At 48.2% G+C, this 21,434-nt stretch overlaps 1 protein-coding gene across 5 annotated transcripts in view; it reads left to right on the top strand.

Moving 5' to 3' along the window:
* The first annotated feature begins 460 nt into the window (after positions 1–460).
* The window catches only part of RAB11FIP3 (RAB11 family interacting protein 3), a 90,378-nt gene continuing 69,404 nt past the window's right edge, over positions 461–21,434 (top strand). For 3 of the 5 annotated variants that reach the window (XM_058570488.1, XM_058570487.1, XM_058570486.1), the window contains exon 1: positions 462–1,324. In XM_058570488.1, the coding sequence (XP_058426471.1) occupies positions 686–1,324 (639 nt within the window). In that variant the 5' untranslated portion in view covers positions 462–685. Of the gene's footprint in view, positions 1,325–21,434 lie in introns of all 5 variants that reach the window. The other 2 variants (XM_058570485.1, XM_058570489.1) reach the window with 2 other exon arrangements.

Genomic DNA, 21,434 nt, shown 5'->3' with positions numbered 1-21,434 from the left:
TCCATCCGCACTGTGCGTGGGGCGGCGGTCCCCGCGCGCCGTGGAGGTGATGTCAGTGGAGGTGATGTCACGCCCGCGCTCGCAGCCTCCGAAGACGCCCGCCTCCTGCGCCGAGGTTCGGAGTCCTGGGTAACCACCTACAACGGCTGCAAGACGAAGACGGAGACTAGCCACTGCCTCGCGGTCCCCGGCGCCTGCCTTTATAGCAAGCCGGCGAGGGGCGGGGCCGGCCGGCGCGCGACGTGCTGACGTAAGGCCCGCGGGGGGCGGGGCGAGGGCGGTGTCCGCTCTGGTACCTCAGGCGCCTCATCCTCCTCTTTAACCTCCTCCTCAGCTTCCCCTTGGCGGCCTTCGTCTCCTCATCCTCCTCCGCATCCTCCTCCTCAGCTTCCTCCGCGGCTGTCTCGCCGCCCGCTGCCGCCCGCCCTTCTCCCGCCTCCTCCCGCCTCCGCCCGCCGCCATGGGCCCGCGCCCGCCGCGCCGCCCGGCCGAGGGCAGCTGAGGTGCGGGCCAAGATGGGCGAGGGCGGAGCAGGGCCCGAGCGCCAGCCCGAGCAGCCGGGGCGCCGCCGCGGGGATGCCCGCGCCCGCCGCCGCGCCCTGAGCGTCTTTGTCTGCCGCCCGCGCCGCCCGCCGCTCCCGTGGCCTCGCGGGCTCGCGCCGCGGCCGGGGGCGCGCCCCTGAAGATGGAGCCGGGGCGGCCGACGCCCCCAGCCCCGCGGTCCCCGGACCCCGCGGCCTGCGCCGATGCAGCGCCGGGCCTGAGCGCCGGGCGGGACCCGGGGCCGGAGCGGCGGCCGGAGCGCGCGGGCCAGGACGTGCGCCCCGAGAGCGGCCATGCGCCCGCCCCGGGCCCGGGGGCCTCCTGCTTCTTTCCAGACCAGGACCTCGACCTGGACCCGGATCTGGACCCTGGCCCTGACCCCGACCTGGACCCCGGCCCCGACCCCGACAGGCAGCTGCCGGAGCTCGGCCCTCTCTTCTCCTGGACTCAAGAGCCAGAGGACTGCGGCCCCCCAAGTTGCTCGCAGAGCGCGGCTGCCCGCGTGCAGGATTGCAGCCACGGCCACCACCGGAGGGGCGACACTGGCCTCTTCCCGTCCTTCCCGTCGCCCTCGGAGGGCGAGTTGGGGCTGGAGGGGCCCGGGGACCCAGACCGGCCCTCGGACTTGAGCCAGACCCACCCCCTGTCGAGCGAGCCCGCGGGCTGTCCGGAGGATGGCCCCCGCTTGCGGGCCGTGTTCGAGGCCCTGGACGGGGACGGGGACGGCTTCGTCCGCATCGAGGACTTCGTCCAGTTCGCCACGGTCTACGGGGCAGAGCAGGTAACTGGGCGGGCGCCGGGCCCGCGGCGTGGAGCCTGGCCTGCGCGCCTCCTCCGGGCGGGCCGCCACGGACGGGAGCCTGGCTAGGTCAGGGGCCCCGCGCTCTCTTTCCATTCGCTTCTCCGGCTCTCACCTCTGGTTGAACTGCGCCAAGGCTCCTCTTCCCCCTTTAAAGAAGTTGTGTGGCCCCCTCCCCGCGCCGCACGAGCCGGATCTTTCCTGAGCAGAGGGGAGCTCCTGGCGCGGGGACGTGCCCCCGAGTGGAGAAGTGCCCTGCGGCTCCCCCAGCTGAGGGCCCAGGTCTGGCTTGGCTGAAGCGGTTCTCTCCTTCCGACCGCACAGGCCAGGATGCACTTGGCCGCTTAGGATCATGCTAATAGACGTCTATTTTGAGCGCAGTTACTTTACTGTGTGTGCTTGGCATATGTTCTACGTAGACCTGTCTTGTTTTATCGTTTGGGAGACAGTGAACGCTAAAAATGTTCCCTTCCTACCTTCTGTGCGGAAGGGAAGGGAACGAGCCCGTGAGCACCGCAGTGAACACGGTCAGAGCAGAACTCCAGCGGGGCCAGCTCCACTCTTGTAGGCGAGCTGAGAGCTAGACAGGCCACGGAATGCACAGTGCCGGTGGCAGGGGTCCCATGCAGCCCCAGGGCTGGGCTGCTCTGGAGGAGGCCGGCCTCAAGATCCAGTCCTTCCCCTCTGTCTCAACTTAGGGAAGTTTAGCAGGGCTGTGTGTGTTCTGCTAATAACCTGGTAGACATCAAATAGATTACCGGTGTTTGCTTTTAAATATTTTACCTAGTAGTAGGAAATGCCTAAAATGCGGATCTGCTAGTTTTTGTATTTTATTGATCTCTCACACATGCAGACATTTATTACATGGCTAGTCAAGTACATATATATGCTTAAGCCAAGAGGTCTTTAAGAAAAGAGGTAAAATTGACACCCTGCTATTTAGAGTGTCAGTCATAACATTAAGAACTTTTAAAAGGGATCTATGTGCCCCCCAAGTATTCAGTGTCCGTTGAGCCATCAGTGCAAAGACCCGGGTCCTCCTGAGTCAGGGCTCCTTGTTGAGTTTCATCCCAGGAAGATGTGCATGTTCCTGTGGGCATCCTGAATGAGGGCATCTGGGTCAGCTTAGTGCTCGCGTTTCGCTCTTGGTTGGAAGATGTCACTCACGATGGGTTTCCCATCTTTTAGTCTAATGGGCAGAGAGATCTATGACTGACAATTTCTTGTATGGTTAGCATGGATCGTGATGGTTGGTCTAGTTCTTTTGATGCTTTTCCTTTTTGCCTCTGGGCCTGAGAGCACCTTGGGCATCCTTGGTTTTTTTTTACTAGTGTGAAATGTCTCTCTCCAGACATACCCTTCCTTCCCCATTACACCCATCGACGATGTTAGGAAGGTACCAGGTTTGTTCTTCTTTACCACCACCTGACTCTGATAGAGCACTTGGCTGCTCATATGAGGCTCGTTTGTGTTTTTACTGGATCATCACCACCTTTCTCTGAAGTGATAGTAGGCAAGTGGGGCTCATCTCACTTTACGGGTAAGAAGCTGGAAGCCCAGAAAGATTAGATAACTTTTCTGAGGCCTCGCAGATGGTCAGTACGGGACCAGGGACTAGAACTAGGTCTTTTGGCTCATACCCTTTAGATGGCTCTCAACTTCTTAGGTTTGGTGTCTCAGAATGTTCCCGCAAAATTTCATCTTATCGACTTACATAAAATCCTTTTCATTTGAGAAACACCTTTTGTTGTAATTGTCTTTTTTTTTTTTTTTAATGAGGAAGATCAGCCCTGAGCTAACATCCATGCCAATTCTCCTCTTTTTGGTGAGGAAGACTGGCTCTGAGCTAACATCTATTGCCAATACTCCTCCTCCTTTTTTTCCCCAAAGCCCCAGTAGACGGTTGTATGTCATAGTTGCACATCCTTCTAGTTGCTGTATGTGGGACGCGGCCTCAGCATGGCCGGAGGAGCGGTGCGTTGCTGCGGGCCGGGATCCGAACCCCGGCCGCCAGTAGTGGAGCATGCGCACTCAACGGCTAAGCCATGGGGCCGGCCCGCAGTGATTGTCCTTATTGATCACAGTGGGAAAAACTCTGGTTTGCTATTTGGGGCTGAGCTTTCATATAATCACCAAGTAGAAAAGAGTCAAAATTCTTTGATGGCTCCTGGTGGAATTTTAAGTCTGGGGAGAAGGCTTGGATGACTCGGGGTTTGGTGGGCATGGGCGAATGTAGGGAGGTCTCCTGTGGTGTCGCCCCTTCAGTCTACTCTGCCAGACTGCTCTGGAGGAGCCGTGTTGGAGGTGATGTAAGCACCTGGACTTGGACGAGCTTCCTGGGATGGTGGCGGAGAATAGATAATTTACAGGGTAATGAAAGGCTGATTTTTGTGTCTTTGTAAGCATTGCTAGCCTTTATTATGACTCAGGCTTGCTATTTCCAAGTCCAATGTCAGAATACATTATAGAGGAGCACAGAGAAGAAATATTCTCTGGTAGTGAAGTAGTTTAGAGAAAAGTGAAGAATTCCGCCTAATGATGAATATTTTTAAACTTTTAAAAATGAAAAGTCTTGAACATATACAAGAGTAGAGAGGATAGTCTATTCTCAACACCCTCTCAAGCCATCACTGTTTCAGCAGTCTTGTTTCATCTATAAACTCCCCACCCCCAGATTATTTTTGAAGCATATACCTGACATGTCATTTCATCCATAAATGTTTCAAGTATATGTCTCTAAAAGATAAGGGTTCTTTTTTAAACATGATTTAAAAGTAACCCTAGGAACAGTTCAGATAAGCTGGATAACAGCAATAAAGACCATAAGTTTTTGTACTTTCCACCGTGAGCTCTCAAAATATTGAGTGCATGAGACTCTTGGGCTGGTCACATTACTGTCCTTGATGATAGCAACTAGGTTATCTCGATCATTGTCAGATTTTCAAAGGTAGCATGGTCAGTGTCTTTTACGTAATCTGTTTATGAAGGAAGCATTTTAAATTATTTAAGTGGATTACCTGAATTTTTAATGGAGGCAGCTCCCATTTATAATACACATGGCTTTTGTGTTCTCTTTCTTTAGCAATGTCATGCGTTTGGATCTCATTACCTCATCTGGTGGTCAGGTGCGGTGTCATGTAACACGCCTGAGCAGGAACCGGCAGAGGAAAGGAGAGAGGACTACAGGGGAGCCTTCTGGTTGAATCTTATTGAGGCAGAATTCATGGTCAGATGCACCCAGGCACTAGCTGTGGAGTTGGAATAGGTTATTTTTGTTTTTATTTTATTATTTTTTTGTGAGGAAGATCAGCCCTGAGCTAACATCCATGCCAGTTCTCCTCTTTTTGCTGAGGAAGACCGGCCCTGAGCTGACATCTATTGCTTGTCCTCCTTTTTTTCCCCAAAGCCCCAGTAGATAGTTGCATGTCATAGTTGCACATCCTTCTAGTTGCTGTATGTGGGATGCTGCCTCAGCATGGCCAGACAAGCGGTGCATCGGTGTGCACCCAGGATCTGAACCCAGGCCGCTAGTAGCGGAGCACACGCACTTAACCGCTAAGCCACGGGGCCGGCCCCAGAAAATGCCTATAATTCTTGAAGATGGGCATTGTGCTTCCATCAATATCTAATGTAAGTAATTCTAAAAACTTCGTGGAGAAAAGAATTTCACTGATTGCCCTGTAGTTTTCAAAAGTTTTTTTTTTTTTCAGGAAGATTAGCCCTGAGCTAACATCTGTTGCCAGTCCTCCTCTTTTTTACTGAGGAAGATTGGCCCTGGGCTAACATCTGTGCCCATCTTCCTCTACTTTAAGTGGGACACGGCCACATCATGGCTTGACAAGTGGTGTGTAAGTCCATGCCAGGGATCTGAACCTGTGAACCCCGAGCTGTGGAAGTGGTGTGCATGAACTTAACCGCTACGCCACTGGGCGGCCCTCAGAAGTTCTTGGTCCTGGTAGATGAAGCTAAATGGATTCAGTATCATGGTTAGGGAGGAAAATAAATTTTTTCACTCAGTATAGTTTTATTTTTCTGTCCAAATATTTAATGCTTTTTTAGGCAAGTTGGTATTGCTCTGGTTACAATCTTGTGGTGTTCTTGTGTTTTTCATAAGTTTCAAAACCAGAGCTGACATTGAGCCAGTATCCTGGCTGTGCTGCTGAAACAGGTGTCCTGGCTCCTTGTCTGTGAGCCTCTGGCCTGGTGAGCTGAGCCTTGGGCCGTGAATGGGTGCTGCCCCTTTTCTGCAGGGACATATGTGGGCATGGTGTCGTGGATGGATGCTCTCAATATGAGACACACTGAACGGCCAAGTAACATTTTCTCATTATTACCTGTATATAGAGGAAGCACTGTCACTGTGCATTGTGTTAAGACACACCATGTCTGTATGTTAAAAACTGTAAACTCTAGCTGTTTCTAAAATCCCAGCTGTTCCTAACTATTTTCTTGCAATCCTAGCACTTTTCTAAAGACCCATGTCTTCAGAAGGATTTAAGGATGTACAGCTCATGGAATTCTAGTTTGTCAAGTGATCTATTTTACTTTTGTTGGCTAATTTTTTATAATTTTTATTTATTTATTTTTTCCCCCAAAACCCCAGTAGATAGTTGTATGTCATAGCTGCACATCCTTCTAGTTGCTGTATGTGGGACGCGGCCTCAGCATGGCCGGAGAAGCAGTGCATCGGTGCGTGCCCGGGATCTGAACCCCAGCCACCAGCAGCGGAGCGCGTGCACCTAACCGCTAAGCCACGGGGCTGGCCTGTTGGCTAATTTTTTAAAACTTTTGCAGAAGTTTCAGAGCCTTCTCTGCCAGCGGGTGAATAGTTCTGCTGTTGTCAGAGATGAGCCTGCCTGTCTGTGTCCCCGTGCTGAGCTCGGGCCCACGGTATTGGTAACAGCTTATTGCTGTCGTTGATGTCAGAGGCTTTTATGATTCACTTTTCTTTCTCATTTCATGTAATTTATTCTGATTTCTCTTTAAGCAAGTTTAGCCAGCTTGAAGCCTAACGCTCAGGTTATGAGATGATGTGAGACCTGTTGGCTAAGTCTGTTTATTGGTGGTTTGAATTGCTCAGACGGGGAATTGTTCAGTATTGTAAAGACCTTTATTGCCATAGATCATTGGGTCAGTAACAGAACAATGTGCTTAGTGTTCTTCTGTCACTAGCCATCCAGGGCATTTTAAACCTTTTGTTTAAATTAAGCTGCCTGCCAGTGAAGTGATTAATTGTATTTTTTAAAGTTAAATGGTAATTTTAATTTTACTAATAGATTGCTTGAGCCACAATAAAAGTAAGTAAAAATCCACATTGATTAGAGGGGTTAGTATTTCCTTTGAAAGCCTACTAAAGTACCTTTTAAAGACTTCAGCCAGGGAGAGTATTTTTCTAACTTGAAATACGATGAGAGACGGTTAGAAGATGTGAGTTTCGGGAGAGATCTGAGCAGAGGATGGCTGGCTTCCTGGTTCTGGTAATGTTTACGGACTACGTGTAGAGTCCAGTCCCAGTCCTCCTGCTTTATCAGCAGAGGGACCTCAGATCTTCATCTCGAAGATGCGTTAAGACGTAGCAACCTAACGCACTTCTGTGTTGGCCCCAGGGTGTTCTTGAGTACGGGCTCTCAATAAGATGTTTAAAAAACATGAGTTACAGATAAAAGGCTGATATAAAAACTCTTAAAAGTCAACGGGAGAAAAGACCAAAACCTAATATAAAAATGGACAAAAGATATGAAGACATTCCACAGAAAAAGATGTATAGATGGCCCTTAAACACATGAAAAGCTGCTCAGCCTCACTTGTGATACGAGAAATGCAGACTAAAATCACCGAGATAGCACTTCTCACTCATCATGCTGGCCAAAATCTGAAAACTCGAGCACATTCTGCTGGTGAGTTTCTTCGAAAACAGACACGCTCTCATCTTGCTGATGAGAGTGCAGAATGGTACAAGCCTCATTGAGGAGAATGCGGTATATCTTTGTATGCATTTACCCTTTGCCTTAAGAGTCCCGCTTCTAGTAATTTACCCTGAGGATGTACCTCCACAGATACAAAACATCGGATGCACAGGGTTATTCATTGCAGCATTATTTGCAACATAAAGTATGGAAGCAACCTAAATGTCCATCCAGGATGAGTGAACTGAGGTACGTCCACATAATAGAGAATTGTGCAGCTGCAAAAATAAAAGAGGAAGATTCCTATGAACTGATAGGGAGTGATTTCCAGGATACATTAAGTGAAAAAGAAAGTACAAATTAATATACATAATATGTGGTAAGAAAGAATGGGTATTGTATGATTCCTGTTATAGCAGGCTGCTAGAATTGTCAAATTATAGAGAAAGTAGAATGGTGGTTGCCAGGGAAGGGGGAATGGGGAGTTAGTGTTTAATGGGTAGAGTTTCAGTTGGGGAAGATGAAAAAGTCCTGGAGATGGGTAATGGTGATGGTTGTACAACAGTGCGAATGTATTTAATCCTACAGAACTGTATACTTAAAAATGGTTAATTTACCGCAATTAAAAAAAGAAAAAAACAGCGGAGGGATCTGGGTCCAGAACCCTAAGTGATCGGCTTTAGCTCAGAGGAAGAGGAATTGACAGGTAGAATGAGAAACCACACCTCATGACCCCCAGGCCAGGCTTCTTCTCCCACCCTGTCCTCCTGGCCTCCTAGTCAGGATCCTCCACCATCTGAGGTTTCCATATTCACAGGCTCCGGGACAGGGCTGGGCCAGCAGGATCTGACTCTAAGGAAAAAAAAACAAAGAAAGAAAGAATGCAAAATAGGAAAGCAGGGGAAATAAGAATATGTATATATTTGCTTCTTTTTGCAAAAAGAAACACAGGAAAGATAGACTAGAAACTAAAGAAAATGATAACTTATCCAAGGAGGTGGGGACAAGGGGTAAGGGATATGGATTGGAGTGAAACTGATCTAAGTTTGCCTTTTCGTATAATTTTGACTTTTGAACCATGCAAATATTATACATATTCAAAAAATAAAATTAAAACAACAATGATAGAAAAAAACTAATATTGAATAAATAGAAACAAATGAACCTAGAAGTGTATTGAACTAATAACATAACCACATAGGAAACTAATTCAAGTCACATAAACACAGTACTCTGTATACCTTTAGTGGAATGTATTCAAGAGAAAAAAAGACTATAAAGAAATTTACTACAAAGTGGGTTTGTTGTTGATAGCTCAACGTGGTAATTCTGAAATTACTTTGAATGTATTTTAGGATAGAGCAAATGAGTAAATATGCTGGTGCTGGGAACCAGAGTTCTTTGACAGAAAGCAGATAAAAATATGATATGAAAAGGTGAAGAAAAGCCCTACATCTTGGGCTTTAAATTGGAGGTACCAGTCAGTATGAATACATGATTAGAAAAAAATTCCAACTCTGTCTTCTGAGAGGGTCTGGGGGTGATGACACCCAGTAGCAATGAGTACACCTAGCCCCCAGATCTTGGTTGTTAGATACCATTTCCCACTAAAGAAACCAGGGATCCTTGGAGAAATGACTTATCCCAGGTTCTGGGCAGGCAAAATTCAATGTGAGCCTGGATTATCTTGTACCAGAAAGCAAGGAAGTGTTCAAAAATTGATGGGGACGTGTCAAAAAAGGAGCAGCTTGAATGGGTTTCCATTTGGCAAATCTGGGACATTTTCAGCATCAGAAAAGAATAATGATGATAATGGATACATTGAATTTAAGAAGTCCATGGCATACAGTGAGTGAAATCAGTCGTAGTGGTACTCCAAAGGGGTGCCAGTTAAAGTAGAAAGAGTGAAAGGTTTAGAGAATCGGTACTTGGCAACCACCAAGGTAATAATAAGTTATTCAGGCAAGGATCATCAATGATGTCAGAAAACATTGTGTAAACATTTGGAGGGGGGACAGGATACTCATACATACTATATTATTGCACAGATGATTGATTACAAAGGGAAAAGCTATCTTTACATTGGAGAAATCTGGAAGACTCCACCTGACCAGGCGATCAAATTCAGACTCCCCAATAATGGACAGATTATGTGCCCCTCGATGGGATGCAGTGGGAAGACAACATTATTGCCACAGATGTTTAAATTGAGTTAACTAGACTGTAAGGCATTCCACATGACGGCTGCCTGGACTATTCCAGATATCAGTGTCATGAAAAGGGTCGGGGACCCTTCTGGACTGAGGAAGACTGAAGAACTGCAACAACAATGCCTGTCCTTGGCTGGATCCTGGATTAAAAGAAAACAAAACAACACTGTAGAGGCCGTTACTGGGATGACTGGGAAACTGAATCTAGACGGAATCTTTGGTAATATCAGTGATAAATTTCTTGGGCATCACCGTGGTGTTGTAAGCATGTAGGAGGATGGTCATTGCTCCTAGGAAACGTGTGTGCTGGAAGGGTTTAGGGAGGTATCATGATGTCTGCAGCTTGCTTTTTAATAGTTCACAAAAAAAGTGCGTGTGTGTGGAAAGAGACAGAGCAAATGTGGAAGGACGTTAATAATTGGTGATTCTAGGTGAGGGACATACAGATATTTCTTGTATTCTTTGAAGTTTACAGTGGGTTTGACGTATTTCAAAATAAAAAGGAAAAATACAATATGGGAAGTTCATTAATGATAACCTACACTGTACTGTACCTTAGACTGTGTGGCTTTTATCAATCTTAAGAACAACCAGCAAAAACAAAAAACCTCTTTGTTCCCAAACAAAGGATCATTACACATATGCACGCAGGTTTTACTTCTTATTAACTCAACATCTAGTCCAGCATTTGTTGGTTCGCAGACTACACATGGTATGAAATGACCCCTGTCTTTGACCAGGGGCTGCAGTGGGAAATTAAAACTCCTCTTAAACTAGGAATAGCTATATGATGAAACCATATTCTTATTTTTCAAGGGATGTAAATATCTCCTTCAACGTCCAGATTCCCTCGAGAGGAAATTGAGGAAGAGCTCTCTTGTCCCCTCCCTATTGACAGTTTCCAAGTGGGATAAATCCATATTTGAATAAAGATGTGAAAGGAGCTTAGACATGCTTAGGGTACCTAAAAATTAATTTCCTGTTTCAGGGTAACTGTGTGTTTTCTGCTTTGTGTTTTGTCTTGTTATGAAGATGGTCAGTTAGGTGCTGTCGTTGAGTCCTTGGTACGCCACGGGGTGTTGCAAGTAGAAGCCCTGAGGATTGTTTCATTGTGGGTTTAGGGATCAACAAAGTGCAGTAAAATTGGATTTGTGGTTTTGGTTCAGTTTAAGCCACAGATTTGCCTGTTCTCACTGCTGGTGATGTAGAAAGCATTTAAATATGGTTAAGTATGGGGCTGGCCCCGTGGCTTGGTGGTTAAGTGCACGCACTCTGATGCTGGTGGCCCGGGTTCGGATCCCGGGCGCGCACCGAGGCACCACTTCTCCGTCCATCCTGAGGCCGAGTCCCACATACAGCAACTAGAAGGATGTGCAGCTATGACATACAACTATCTACTGGGGCTTTGGGGGGAAAAATAAATAAATAAAATCTTTAAATAAATAAATAAATAAATAAATATGGTTAAGTATGTACTGTGACCTTTTAGTGATGATCAGAAAAGTCCTTGTTTAGGTTGTTGAAGCCTTAGACTAAACTAAACTTTTGGTCTCAGACTGCTTTATGTTGTTAAATGTTACTGAGGACCAAAGAGCTTTTGTTTATGTGGGTTATATCTTTTGATCTTTGCCGTATTAGAAAATAAAACTAAAAAAATCTAAAATATCTTTTCATTAATCCATTAAAAAATAATACAGGGGCTGGCCCCGTGGTGTAGTGGTTAAGTTAGGCGTGCTTTGCTTCGGTGGCCCAAGTTCGTGGGTTGGGATCCCAGGTATGGACCTACACCACCCCTCAGCCATGCTGTGGGGGAGACCCACATACAAAATAGAGGAAGACTGGCACAGATGTTAGCTCAGGGGGAATCTTCCACAGGAACAAAAAAATACATTACATGTTAACAAAATTTTTATGAAAAATTTTTTTCTAAAATAGCAGGAAGAGTGGCATTGTTTTACATTTTTGCAAGTCTCTTAAATGTCTGGCTTAAGAGAATAGAGCTGGATTCTTACATCTGCTTCTGCGAGCAATCAGTTGTGTCCCGTGGCCTCTGGAGAACTGCACTGTACATTCGTGAGAGGGTGAGATGAAGGAAAGCAAAGAGTGTCTTAGAATGTTAGGAAACTCACTTTGATCTTCCAGCCCCCCGCCCCCCAGGACACCAGGGTCCCCAGGATCCCTGGACCCCTCGTTGAGAACGACTGTCTTGTCTGCTGAGGTGACTGAGTTGTCACCTGATTGCACAGGCTTGCATGCGTTAGAATCACCTGGAGAGCCTGCTAAAGCTGTGTGTGGCCCGCCACGTGTCTGACTTATCTGGTCTGAGTGGGGCCTGATAAGAAATGTGTTTCTAACTAGTTCTTGGTGATGCTGCTCCTGGTCCTGGGGTCACCCTTGGAGAGCCTCTGTTCTAGAGAGTTTTGAAAATGTTTGCATCTCTTTAAAAACCCCCCTGGTCATATTTTAACATTCTTTTCCTCATCTGCTGTATTTATTCCGACATTAATTTCACAAGTGTTTACTCTGCCGGCCCCTCCAAAGGCCTCAGGGCTGCCCTCTACCCTATTTGCTTTCTGTCTGATAGAAAAGCATAGATGAGAAGCCCGGGCCAGACCGAGAAGTCCATACACCTCGGCCCATTCTTCCTGACACATCCCTGCTGCCCTTTAGCCTCAGCATGCTACTTTTTTTGGTACTTATTTGAATTTTATGTCAGTTTAATTTTTTTTTCCCTGCTGAGGAAGATTCCTCCTGAGCTAACATTTGTGGCCAACCTTCCTCTTTTTGTATGTGAGCCACCATCACAGCGTGGCCACTAATAAGTGAGTGGTGTAGGTCTGCGCTCGGGAACTGAACCCGGGCCGCTGAAGTAGAATGCGCCGAACTTAACCACTAGGCCGCTGGGGCTGGCCCTCAGTTTAATTTTAATTTTTATCATGTGTTTAGGGTAAAAAGCCAAATACTGTACTGCATGTTGTGTAACCACGAGTAGCTGTGCCCTCCTCGCCGCCCTGCCTCCCACTCCCAGCCTCCTGGCTGTTTCCTTCTAGTGCCCCCCCCCACTTTAGATAGTTTCTGTTGACTTTCCCACATATTTCCCTTCTGTTTCCTCAATTCTTCAATCCAGTTAATCCTAATCTTGGTTAAATAGGCATTCTGTGTTTATCTTATTTTGATTGCAGGTATTTTTCATGGCTGGCACATTTAGTATGCTAGGATTACATTTCCTTTCTTTTTTTTTTTTTTTTTAATTTTATTTATTTATTTTTCCCCCACAGCCCCAGTAGATAGTTGTATGTCATAGTTGCACATCCTTCTAGTTGCTGTATGTGGGACGCGGCCTCAGCATGGCCAGAGAAGCGGTGCGTCGGTGCGCACCCGGGATCCAAACCCGGGCCGCCAGCAGCGGAGTGCGCACACTTAACCGCTAAGCCACGGGGCCAGCCCTACATTTCCTTTCTAACACCACGTTTTGCTTTTTCTGGAGCCTAGTGATCACATCATGTTTTCACTTACTGAGTTTTCTACGTACCCGTCGGTGGTTCTTTCCAGCCTGTCTGGGGTCTCCTTGTTGGACACGTGCTCTTGGACTTGCCCTGTTCTCATGCAGGGCTCCCCTCCTGCTCTGGGCCCGGCAGGTGTCCTGCTTTGGGAGCATCTCTGCTTGTCTCCAGAGTCAGCCTTCCTGCCTGAGGTCCAGGTCAGACACTCACCTGGGCTTTTGTCCTCAGGTGCGACACCCAATGCCCGTTCCACTTCCTGTGCTTTGCTGGGTCATCCGGAATCCCCTCTGTGACTCTTTCATTTCCGTGTTCTTTGCTGTAAGTGAGTTTCCGCTTGTCCATCCCTGTGCATCTTCTAGAACGTTGGGGCCTCTCGGGAGCTGCATTTTCCCAGTGGACTTTGAGGAGGGAGTGGAGAGAAACTCCTATGTGCACCTCATTTAACTCCGTTTAAGCCCCTCTCTCTCCTCAACATCCAACATGTGCATCTGTCAGAGCAGGCTCGGGAATCTGCCTGTGTATTTCCTCACTGACCCCACCATAGTCCTGGGACGTCAGTAGAGCAGGGCTTGTTAGTGTCACAAAGCTGGGCTGCAGGGCTGGGGCACACTCTGCTGCCCCTCTCCACTCCCCAAGTGTAATCTGCGGGAAGTCTGTCAACAAATGATTTGGGTTAGCCTTTCTGATCTTGTATTTTGTGTGTGAGTATGAAAGTTTTCATATTTTGACAAAATCTGCGTGGACAAAATCCACGAAATTAGGTTTTTGTAACCCTAGAATATTCCATCATGCTGATGAACTGTGGTCGTTAGGCATTTATTTTTTCCAGTTTTTCTCTACTAGGAGTAGTGTCACTATCTCCAAGCACACAGATTACTTTTCACGTACCTGACTTATAGCAAGACCTAGTTTTTGTGCTGGGAAAGTTGAGGTTATTGTCTGGCGCTTTGGAGTTGTAGTTGTTTGGAAGAGGTGTAGCCAGGCTTTCTTGGCGTTTCGGAGCTCTTCTGTGGTGTCCAAAGTAGGTAGTAAAGGGAGGAGGCAGAAGGTCCTTGGCCGTGCTTCTGGAAATACCTCATCTGTTGCAGCAAAAGCTTCCTGTGACTGGCTCTCAAATGCAGTCCCTGAAACTGTCAGCTGAGAAACTGCAGGCTGCGTTGCCTGCATCTCCTGCTCTTGCCCGGTGTGCAGGAGCCTGGCCCGGGCACTACTGTTAGCAGGGACCCCGCCTCGTGGGCACTCGTGGTGCTGGGGAACTGAGTGTCTGATGAGCTCTTGTGCGTAAGGAATCCTTTGAGGAGTAAGGTGCTGCAGCTGATGGTGTTCTGGCCAAGTGTTGCTGGAAGCGTGTTCTTTTGTGTTTAGTTACGTGAGAGCCATTTTTCTACCCATAGCACGGATGTTACATATGTTCAAGGAAACGGAATGGCGTCTTCGGGGCTCTGGAGTCAGACAGACCTGGGTTTGGTGTCTGGCTCAGCCACGTCTCATTCATTCTCTCAGCAAACGTGCGTGATCGTGTTGACTGAGCATCTTCCACATGCCAGGCAGTGTCATAGGTGCTGGGGAGACAGCCATAAACAAGGCTGACCCGGTTCCCGTCCTTCCTCCAGACACGAAGCAGGTACTCTCCAGTAACCGCAAGCTGGTATAAACGCTGCGGAGGAAAAGCAGAGATTACTCGAGGTTGTGTAACAGGGAACCCGACCTAGTTAGGAAAGTTTCCCTCAGGGAAGTCACTTCATTCGTTTCTTTTTGAGGTAACTTTTGAGCTGACATTCTGAGGCTGAGTAGAATTAGTGAGGCAGAGGGTGGGAGAGGAAGGAGTGTTCCAGGTGCAGCCCATGGAGAGGCCTGAGTGGGAGGAGGCGGTCGGCCAGACCTCGCAGGCCTCGGGCCACGCTGGGAATGTTGGTCTTCAGTCCCAGGGTAGTTGGAAGCCATTAAAGAGTTTAGGTGGAGGAGAGTAGGTGATAAGATATGTTTCAGAAGATGGCTCTATTTGGAGAGAACAGGGCGGGTGGGGGAGACCGGTCAGGAGGCCGTGCGGGATTTGGCCAGGGCTGGCGTCTGCTTGGGCTAGGTGGTGCTCAAGGCGACAGTGCCGAGAGGGGCTAGAAGAGGCCCCTGGGAGGCAGTAATGATACAACCCCATGGCTAAACAGGCGTGGAAGGGCTGGGAGGGCCTGGGCCTTGCTTGGTCATAAGCCTGGGTGGGTGGGGACAGGGGAGAAGGCAGCAGGGAGGTGGGAGCCCTATTTTAGACCTTCTGGATGTATCCGTGGGCTGTCCAGTGCTCTCTGGGCCTGGAGCTCAGAGAACAGGTCTGGGCTGGAGATATCATCTGAGAGTTCAGTAGTTAGAAGGACTCCTGTAGAAAGTAACAGAAAGCTGGACTGTAAGGGGCTCCAAGAATAAAGAACAGGCGTTGTCTCACATGGGACAAGCCCTCGGTGGGCGATGCCTTGACAGCATCCTTAAGATCCAGCCCTGTCTATGCCGTTCAGCGTGCTGGCTCCCTCTCTTGATGTGAAGGCTGCAGCAGCCAGTGTCCTGAGGCAGAGGTGGACCCTCCCTGTGTCTGTTTAAGAAACTCTCCTGCAGTCCTCCTGAGGCCCTCTGAGCCCCGTCCCCTTCTTTGGCTGTGTTTGTTCACATGTGCTCCCTAGGCTGGTCCCTGTGAGGGGGTGGAGCACCGCAGTTGGCTTGAGCAGGGCGTCCTGAGTGGGGTCCCTGGGCTGCAGCAGCAGCGGCATTGCGAGCAGCTTGTGGGCGTGCAGCATTCTCATTGGACAGTGAGGGTGTGGGACCCTCTCCTGGCCTGGCTGCAGGCAGCCTCCCTGCTGGGGTCTCCCTTGCATGCCCTCCGCTCTCTCTGTCCCCTTCCCCACGTCACTGTTCTCCTTAGCACTCCCCACCGTCTAGTGAACTCCATTTTCACTCCTGTTTGTCGTCTCTGTCCATCCCCACCACCCGCCATGAGCGCACCTGGTGGGCCTGGCACGTGGTAGCCCTCCTGCGTGTTTGTGAATTAGGTGGATGAGGGAAGGAAGACCTGAGCGGGGACACGGGAGCCTCTTCTCCACTCGCAGACGGCTTCTCCCGGGGGGGCTGACACCGAGCACTGACATGCCCCGATTCGGCACACAGCATTTTCAGAAGTAAGTCTGCCTTCCCTTAAAGAGTAAGGGTCTTCCTGTGTTTTTTGAACATCTTTGTCTGTAGGGAAAAAGGGGGGAGTGATGTTGGTGACCAGCCAGGTGCAACCAATGATGTCCAGCTGGAGTCACCGATGGAGCCCTGGGAAAACACCGGTGGTAGGGCCAGCGGGAGGAGTGGAGGGGCAGAGGAGGCCGAGGTGAGCAGTGAACAGGGCAGATGTCGTGCTTGAACCCCCCTGACACTCTGAAGAGGAAGAGTCTGCATGATCGAGAGCTCACTGTGTGCAAAGCCACACTCCTGGATTGTAATTCCCCTCTGGGACGTCCTGGGGGAACTTGAAAAACTGCGTGTGCGTTCATGGCTTGGGACTCCAGAGCCTGGCCCCAGGGTCATGGAGGCTTTCTGGAACCGTGTATCCTGTTGTATTGCCCATGGCATACTAAGCTGGGTGCTGGCTTTTTAGGGCAGTTGCCAGAAGAAATTAGGAAACACATTCCCTGCCTTCTAGGAGTTAATGGTTCGGGAGCTGTTTGAAATTGGGATATGAAAAGTAAATACTTTTCTACACTCTTTGACATCGGTCATAGAGGGATCTTTTCAAATTCCGTGTCTACTCAGACAAGGGAAACAAAAGAAAAAATAAACAAGTGGGACTTCATCAGACTAAAGAGCTTCTATAAGGCAAATGAAACCAGGATCAAAATGAAAAGACAACCCATCAGCTGGGAGAAAATATTTACAAATTATATATCTGACAAGGGGTTAATCTCCATAATATATAAAGAAGTCACACAACTGAACAACAAAAAAAACAAACAACCTGATCAAAAAAGAGGCAGAGGGTATGAACAGACATTTTTCCAAGGAAGATATACGATGGCAAATAGGCGCATGAAAAGATGTTCAGCATCACTAATCATCAGGGAAATGCAAATCAAAACTACACTAAGGTATCACCTTACACCCGTTAGAATGGCTATAATCACCAAGATAAAAAATAACAAATGTTGGAGAGGTTGTGGAGAAACGGGAACCGTCATTCACTGCTGGTGGGAGTGCAAACTGGTGCAGCCTCTATGGAAAACAGTATAGAGATTCCTCAAAAAAGTGAAAATAGAAATACCTTATGATCCAGCTATCCCACTACTGGGTATCTACCCAACGAACCTGAAATCCACTATCCAGAGAGGCTTATGCACCCCTACGTTCATTGCAGCATTATTCACTATAGCCAAGACATGGAAGCAACCCAAGTATCCCTTGACTGATGAGTGGATAAAGAAGATGCGGTATATATGTACAATGGAATACTACTCAGTCGTGAAAAAAGACAAAATCATCCCATTTGCAACAACACGGACAGACCTGGAGTGTGTTGTGTTAAGTGAAATAAGCCAGACAGAGAAATAAAAACACTGGGTGATTTCACTCATATGTGGAAGATAAACTAACACAGGGACAGATAGAACTGTTTGGTGGTTACCAGGGGGAAGGGGGGGGTTGGGGGGTGGGAACAAGGGGTGAAGGGACGCATTTATTTGTATGGCAACTGACAGTAATGTACAACTAAAGTTTCAAAATGTTGTAAACTATTATTACATTAATAATAAAAAAAAAAGTAAATACTTTTCTAACTTTTAAAGGGAGGCTCTGTTTCTTGTCTGTGGTTTTGTCATGTCTGGTTATCCAGGACTCTTTCAACAGATCAGGCTTTGTTTTTCCTTTGGTTGATTTCTAGTTAATTTTTATTGTGTGAAGAACATTTATTCTACCTCCTAGGAATCTCCTCTTCTGATTTCTGTAGGTGTGAGTAGCATATTCAGTATTATCATCTCATTTCCTTAGACATGCTGAAAACATGTTACATTTACCTGATTATGTGTTATATGTTATTACGTTGAATTATTAGCATATTATGTATTACATGACGTGGTAAGCTTGTAGATATTTTCAAAAAGTGAAAAGTGCTTAAAATGTTTCTGGACCATAAGTTTCTGTATTCCTTTCTCTTTACTGTAGACTTACTGAGTGGCTTAAAAAACTTGCGATATCACATTGGGGATGAAACTGCTTTCTGTGAAAACCAGAAGTTAGGGGCGAGGTTGGACCGGGGTGGCTTCCTTCTCCTCCCTTCCCTCCCCCTCTTCCCCGAGGACAGCATAACTGGTGGGTGTTCTCCTTAGGCCTGGCTGGCATCTTAATTTCCTAAAAAATGTTCTGTGTGCTGAAAGAGATGCCCTGGCTTTGCTGCCAGTGTCCTGCCTGTTGTTTCTCAGAAGGTCGGAGATGTGTCTTCCTCACAAAGTTGTTCAGAAGACCCAGGAAGACTCTTACTCTTTAAGGGAGAAAGACTCATTCTGAAAATGGTGTGTGCTGAATCTGGGTGTGTCAGTGCTCAGTGTCGGCCCTACCGGGAGAGGCCATCTGTGGGTGGGGAGGAGGGTCCCTTGTGTCCCCTGGTGGCACAGCGGGACAGCTGAGAGGGGAGGGGAACAGGCCCCTCCGTCCACGCCCATCTACCTTGTTCCTCATCTGGCCTCCTTGAGAACGGAGGAAGATCAGCTTGGGTCCATTTTCTTCAATCTTTGATATTCGTGATAACTAAAGCCATATTTGTCCATAATTAAAAAACAAACAAATGCCCCAGAAATGCATACCACAGGACATGGGATCTTCCCCAGTCACTATGAACAACCGGAGTGTGTTGTCTCTTGGGGTGAATTGACCTCTCTCCACGTCCACCCCCATAAAGTGGTGCTGGTTAGTTTAAAGGCCCACATGTAGACAAGTGATGAAAATGGATTAGGTATTTGAAATACCCTGTAAAGGTCATAAAAGAATCCCTTGTACCTGGTCGTCTGTATTTTCTGCTACACATTGATTTCATGTGCACGAACCCGGACGTGAGCTGGGACCTGCACAGTCAGCGCTGCACCCGCCGTGCTGGAGCGAGGTGCCCTGCACTGCTGTGGTTCCGCTGTTCCGCAAACACACATGTGCCTCCCGTGCTCAGGCCCCATTCCCTCTTCCTATGATGTCATAACACAGTCTTTGAGTGACTGATGGTCAGGCGTGTACTTCTCACGTTGTATTTAAAGAAGGAAGAGTCCAGGTTCAAATTCACAACCTGTGAAATATGGGGTTCTGTAGGCGATACTTTTTCTGAAGTGGGGTTAATAGTCTCTCTAGTGGGTATCTCGGAGGGGTTTGGGGATGCTAGTTGGAGCTACATATTTATTTATTTATTTAATTTTTTTTTTAACTTACCATTTTCATTTTATTTATTTTTAAACACTTTTTATTTATTTATTTATTTTTTCCCCCAAAGCCCCAGTAGATAGTTGTATGTCATAGCTGCACATCCTTCTAGTTGCTGTATGTGGGACGCGGCCTCAGTACGGCTGGAGAAGCGGTGTGTCGGTGCGCTCCCGGGACCCGAACCCGGGCCGCCAGCAGCGGAGCGCGTGCACTTAACCGCTAAGCCACGGGGCTGGCCCTGGAGTTACATATTTAAATGAAGTCTTTGGCTCCTTCAACTCTGTCGCCTATCTCGTGCCACGAAGTCCTTCTGGGCCTGGGCCTCTGCTCCTCCCTCTACATCTGAGGTTCTCAAGCTCCAGAGGCATCCATTCCCCTGGGGGGCTTGTGAAAAGACAGTGCTGCGTCTCACCAGCACGTTTCTTTTTCAGCACATTCTGGGTGGGCCTGAGTCTGCATTTCTAACAAGTTCCCAGGCAAAGCTGCTGCTGCTCGGGGACCCACTTGGAGAGTTCTGCTTGTGCGTCTCAACCCTGGCTACACCGAGTTACCCTCGGAGCTGTGGGCTCGAGGGCCCAGCTGTGCCACAGCCGGTTTCAATCACACTCTCTGGGATGGGACCAGGAAGAGAGCTGGAAACCTCCCCAGGTGGTGCCATTCTCTGTGAGGTTGAGGAGAATGTTCGTCCTTCCTGGGCAGATGGGAGCACTGGACTTGGAGCAGGTGTCAGGTGCCTCTCTTGTGGCTCATAGTGCAGACTGTGCTGTGGGTGAAGACTGTCACGTTAGAGCGAGAGGCTTATTTGAGGAAGACAGTTGGTGAGAGAGGCTGAGTTTGCATCTGGCTCTGTCAGACCCAAAGTCTAATTGCTTTCTACTTTGGGGTGCTGCCTTCTTGTGGGGAGAAAGCCCCAGAGCTGAGCATCAGGTGGTCTGTGGTGGTGGGTGACTGGGGCCTGTCAGTGGGGCCTTTGTCGCCTTTTTAAGGAATCAGTAAATAAGTGTGTTTTGTGGTCAGGCTTAAAAGCCAAGGCTTGGGCTTGGGACAGGCTTCCTTTGTGGTTGTCACTACGGAGGTTACCTCCCTGGGTCCTGCCTCCCTGCCTAGGTCAGGCGCAGTCAGCATGAAGGTGCTCAAGGAGAAATTAGGGGGGCAGGGTGGGTGTGGGTGCGCACGCTTTGAAAGGTCTCGTGAAGGCTGTGGATATTTGCAAAGACTGCCCTGGGCTGTGTCAGGAGCCGGCTCTCTCCTGCTCAGCTCTGTTGCAGGCTGGGCTTTTGGATGCTTTTGTGGGTTTCTGCTTCTGGAGCAGCACCCCGAGATCGTCAGCTAGAAGATGAATTGTCTTTCTGTGTTGTTATGCTTTTTTTCTGAGGGAGCAGCCTGGTTTGCTGAGCTGCGAAAGCGTAGAGATGTGATGGGCATATGGTGTTTCATGTCCGAGATTGGGTTTCAAGGGCGGCGCCCGTGAGTGACCTGTGGGAGGAGCTTGGTTCCACCCGCTGCTTCATCAGTGGCTTGTCTTGTCTTTCTTGTTGGGTGTGATTTTGTGAGAGTCGGGAACGGTTACCTCTGCAAGTGTCTGTCCCCCCCCCTCTTCTCTTCCTCCTCCAACCTTCCCTCACCTTTCTTATTTTCCCACTTGATTACAAAGTTTTATTTCATGCCGACATTGGGTGGGTTGGTTTACTTTACTAAAATCCAGGAAAAACAAGGCTGGATTTTTTTGCTGTGGGAAACAAAAGGCCCTTTTATGAGAAAGTCCATCCTTATCAGCGTGGTTCCCTCTGGCTGGTGAGGAGAGAAGGGCCGTGAAGGTGCGGGACTCTGTCCTCTTGGTGATTCTGTCTATAGGAACCCCTTTCAAGGAGCCTACCTTATAATGATTTCTCGAGAGTACAGTTGGTGAGGTTTGGTCAGCGCTTGGAGAACCTTTGGCTTTCTTTTTTGCACTAGAACTTTCTAGTAGGAGGAATCTTAGCATTTGTAATGCATGAATCAAAGACCTGTTCTCATTGGATTGTATTACTTTTACAGCTATAGCAAGAGACTT

Source organism: Diceros bicornis, chromosome 26, assembly GCF_020826845.1.
Source record: "Diceros bicornis minor isolate mBicDic1 chromosome 26, mDicBic1.mat.cur, whole genome shotgun sequence".
Lineage (NCBI taxonomy): Eukaryota > Metazoa > Chordata > Mammalia > Perissodactyla > Rhinocerotidae > Diceros > Diceros bicornis.
Note: the sequence above shows the minus strand (reverse complement) of the source record. Positions and strands in the feature narration are given on the sequence as shown.